The following is a 3591-nucleotide window of genomic DNA, read 5'->3' on the forward strand; positions in this document are numbered from 1 at the left end:
AATGTAAGTTATTCACAATTTTTAGAAGACATAAATCATGAGTATGCTTTAAATATCAAAAAAAACATCACCGTTAACTTTTTTTTACTTTGGTTAGGTATAATATATTTATAATGGTTTTTGTCTTTAAGTTTCATTAGTTTAAATGCTGTCCTTAAAAACAAATACTTATACAGAAAATTGAATTTCATAATTGTATTAATAATTTTTACACATATACAAAATGAATTTATTATGTAAATAATTAAAAAAATTCCAATTTATAAAAAAAGATAAAATATGCAGTATAAATTTTTAAAAATATGCATATATAGGAAAAAGTTGGAAATAGGTAGGTATACTTAAATATGTGCAAAAAACTTTTAAATTTCAAATCCAGACACCCCAAAACAAATTTATAATGAATCAGATTTATTCTATTTGCTTTCTGGACAAATGTTTTGCAAATTTCAAATTTGCAAATGCATAATCCCGAGCCCTAATAATTATTTTACAACATTAATATCTTAATAATATAAATAAATAAACATATTTTATGTTATCAGAAATGACAACACTGCTAAGGTGATAGCTATGACCGCACCACCCAACCCCGCCAACCAGTGATGCTCCGTCTATGAGTATAAGGTCTATGGCATAATGTCATAAATGCAGTCCAGTCCGGCTACAACGCTCAATGTGCACGCACGTAGTTGGTTATGAGCTCCGTTATCGCGTTTGCCGTCCGATAATATGGTAGACAAAGTCCACGACACCGGTGGCGGTCCACTCCAAACGTCTATGCTTAACAAACGCAATCTTTCTAATTCGTCAATTTCTCCAAAAGTTGCCGATAAAAAATCAAAAATATTCGTTACACCAAATCGGTTTGCTGCCCTGTACTCCGAAGATTCCAGTGACACCGTATTCATCACATCCACCAACAGTGCATCAGCTCGTAACGAAAAACCGGGTCCTGCAAATCAAAGTATCGAGCAGCCGACGCTCGATGTACAAGACGTCACGCCACGGGCTCCACCGTTTTACATCTCCAACATCTCAAATTTCTCCGCCTTCACAAATGAGCTAACAAAGTTAACCGGTCCAAACGCATTTACCTGTAAGTCCACTAAATCACACCTAATCGTTTATCCCAGGGGTGTACATAACTACAATACTATTATGCAGTGGCGTATTTAGGTTTTTGTCATGGGGGGGGATATGACTTTTTACCGTTATCACTAACTTGAGGGGGGCTACGCCCCCCTCACCCCCCCAAGTTTCCAGGAATTATAAAAGCTTATTAATATTAACTATACTTTCTATGTTTGCCAAAATTATAATACACAACACATTACTTGAGATTAAATATTTTATTAAACCAAAATCAAATACTTGTTAGTTATTACAATACAAAATCTAATTTTCTTGCTTTTTTTGATAATTCATCTATAACTTCTTCCACTGATAAGTTTATGTCTCGATGAATTGACAACAATGTTAATCCATTTAAACGTGTCTAAAACAAATAATGTTATTTATTTATAAATGTAAACAATTATTATTCTATAATTTTATTATATTAAACCTCTTTCATTGTATTACGCAGATAGGTCTTCAGGCGTTTTAAACTAGAGAAACTTCTCTCCGGAGTTGCCGTTGAAACAGGCAAACTAACAAATATTTTTAATAAAAAATGGATATTTGGATATACTTCTTCATCGCAATTGTCTAAAGCTTCTAATCCATTTTTAGTTAGGTTTAAGTCACTAGAGGCCAATTTCAATTTCCACATCTTGAGTTCAGCAATAATATTGTTTTTATCAATTGCGGGGGAATATAAATCAACCAAATGTTTAATTTCATTCCTGTCTTCGTCAGAAAATTTTGAATGAAAATGATAAGACAATTGTGATTACATGCATCGAAACGAGTGCATAGACCATAATACCATATGATACTAGAGTATGACCCGCCACCCGGTATAATCACTGACCACAGACCAATGACCAGCGATACCAATGAGAATACTGTACAATAATATAATATTTTAATTCTTGCAAATGTAATCAATTATTGATAAAAAAAAAAAAAAAAATCATATTATTTTAAATAATAATCGTCAAATTATAACGAGTAACGACTATAATTAATTGTGTGTATACAGTCTATGGGGGGGGGGGGATTGATCCCCTTGATCCCCCCCCCCCCCGTAAATACGCCACTGCTATTATGACTCATCTCAAGGAAACTGATTCTAGTTTCCATACCTTTCAAGCTCACGTTAATCGCTCATTCAGAGTCGCAATACGAAATCTCCACCATTCCACATTGTGCTCGGAAATTTCCGTGGCTTTGTCGGAGGAAGGACATTCGGTGAAACAAGTCATTAATGTCAAAAATAAAAATAAATGCGGTCTCCCATTATTTTTTGTTGATTTAAATCGTCAGAATAACAACAATGATATCTTTAATATCACTTCGCTACTTAATACCAAAGTCATAATCGAGAAACCTCATTTGTCCCATCGTGGTCCACCACAGTGCCACAATTGTCAAGCCTATGGCCATACCGATAACTACTGTCACCATGAATCTAGATGCGTCAAATGCGGTGGAGACCATCGCTCCGAGGACTGTACTAAGGATCGAGATAGTCCAGCCAAATGCGCGCTCTGTTCCGAGGTTCACACGGCCAACTACAAAGGATGCCGTGTTTATCAATCCGTTACCAAAAAACGCACTAAAGTGCTCACAAGAGTCTTGCCAGTCTCAGATAAACCCCCGTCCATTCACACCCGACGCAAAGGAGAACCTAAGACTTACGCAGAAGCAACTGTGGGCAATTCAAATAATCTAAACTCTGAACCTATTTCCAATATTGTATCCCAATTTATTACGCAACTTAATTCCCTCTTTACTCCATTGATTTCTCTTTTATCCTCTCTATTAAACACATTACTTTCTAAGAATACCTTATCTCCTTAATTGCAGTCCTCACGAAATCATAAATATCTAAACTGTTGTTATTAAATATTCTGTGATTATGTTATTTTAATCTTAATTGGATACGATATCATTTTCTACCGTCTATCATTATTTGTATTAATCAGATTTATTATTATCATGTTTAATATTATTAATTTAATTGTATACTTGTAATTGTCGAACTATAATAGCTGTAGCTGAAAGTTCTAAATAAAAAAAAAAAAAAAAAAAAATGTCATAAATGCTCATTCCACTGGTAACAGTATGAGGGCTCACAGTGAGCAAAGACGAAGCGTTCGGCAACCCGCGCGCTCTAAAGGAGCCCGGGTCTGCACGCCGGCTACGGTGCCACAACATGCAAAACGGCCGGTCCCGTGTTCTGTAACGGAACGAACGCGCCAGCACGCCTTAGCGAATCACAGGCCGGCGTTTGCATATCTTCAAGCGCTTTAACGAATCACAAGATCACGGTAGGCGTGGCTACGACAGCAACAACCAGCCACAGACCACCATTTAGGCAACTACAGCAACAAAACCGTTATACACACAACGGCATTATAATCGGACTGCTGTGGGCGTGGTTTCGAAGGTGGCAACAACCAATGCATTGGCCAGCGCCGTCAC

At 36.3% G+C, this 3591-nt stretch overlaps 2 protein-coding genes across 2 annotated transcripts; one reads left to right on the forward strand and one right to left on the reverse strand.

The window, feature by feature from the left end:
* The first annotated feature begins 677 nt into the window (after positions 1-677).
* Positions 678-3043, forward strand: LOC149057800 (uncharacterized). The gene is made up of 2 exons (XM_089223796.1): positions 678-1099; positions 2580-3043. The coding sequence occupies exons 1-2, from the start codon at positions 733-735 to the stop codon at positions 2837-2839; spliced, it is 627 nt and encodes a 208-aa protein (XP_089079922.1). The 5' UTR covers positions 678-732; the 3' UTR covers positions 2840-3043.
* Positions 1385-2006, reverse strand: LOC149057801 (52 kDa repressor of the inhibitor of the protein kinase-like). Its single transcript, XM_089222070.1, has 2 exons — positions 1568-2006; positions 1385-1498 (listed from the first exon to the last, which is right to left on the reverse strand). Exons 1-2 carry the CDS (start codon positions 1772-1774, stop codon positions 1385-1387), a joined length of 321 nt encoding a protein of 106 aa, XP_089078196.1. The 5' UTR covers positions 1775-2006.
* Positions 3044-3591: the final 548 nt, after the last annotated feature.

Source organism: Diuraphis noxia, unplaced genomic scaffold (assembly GCF_037042655.1).
Source record: "Diuraphis noxia isolate RWA-SAM2 unplaced genomic scaffold, SU_Dnox_SAM2 contig0003, whole genome shotgun sequence".
Lineage (NCBI taxonomy): Eukaryota > Metazoa > Arthropoda > Insecta > Hemiptera > Aphididae > Diuraphis > Diuraphis noxia.

Excerpts from the sequence above, each read along its gene's own strand:
- LOC149057801 (XM_089222070.1), bottom strand. The coding sequence starts at position 1,774 with ATGTGGAAATTGAAATTGGCCTCTAGTGACTTAAACCTAACTAAAAAT. Across the intron at positions 1,499-1,567 it reads TGCGTAATACAATGAAAGAG|ACACGTTTAAATGGATTAAC; the intron begins GTTTAATATAAT and ends TATTTGTTTTAG.
- LOC149057800 (XM_089223796.1), top strand. The coding sequence starts at position 733 with ATGGTAGACAAAGTCCACGACACCGGTGGCGGTCCACTCCAAACGTCT. Across the intron at positions 1,100-2,579 it reads CGGTCCAAACGCATTTACCT|ATGCGTCAAATGCGGTGGAG; the intron begins GTAAGTCCACTA and ends CCATGAATCTAG.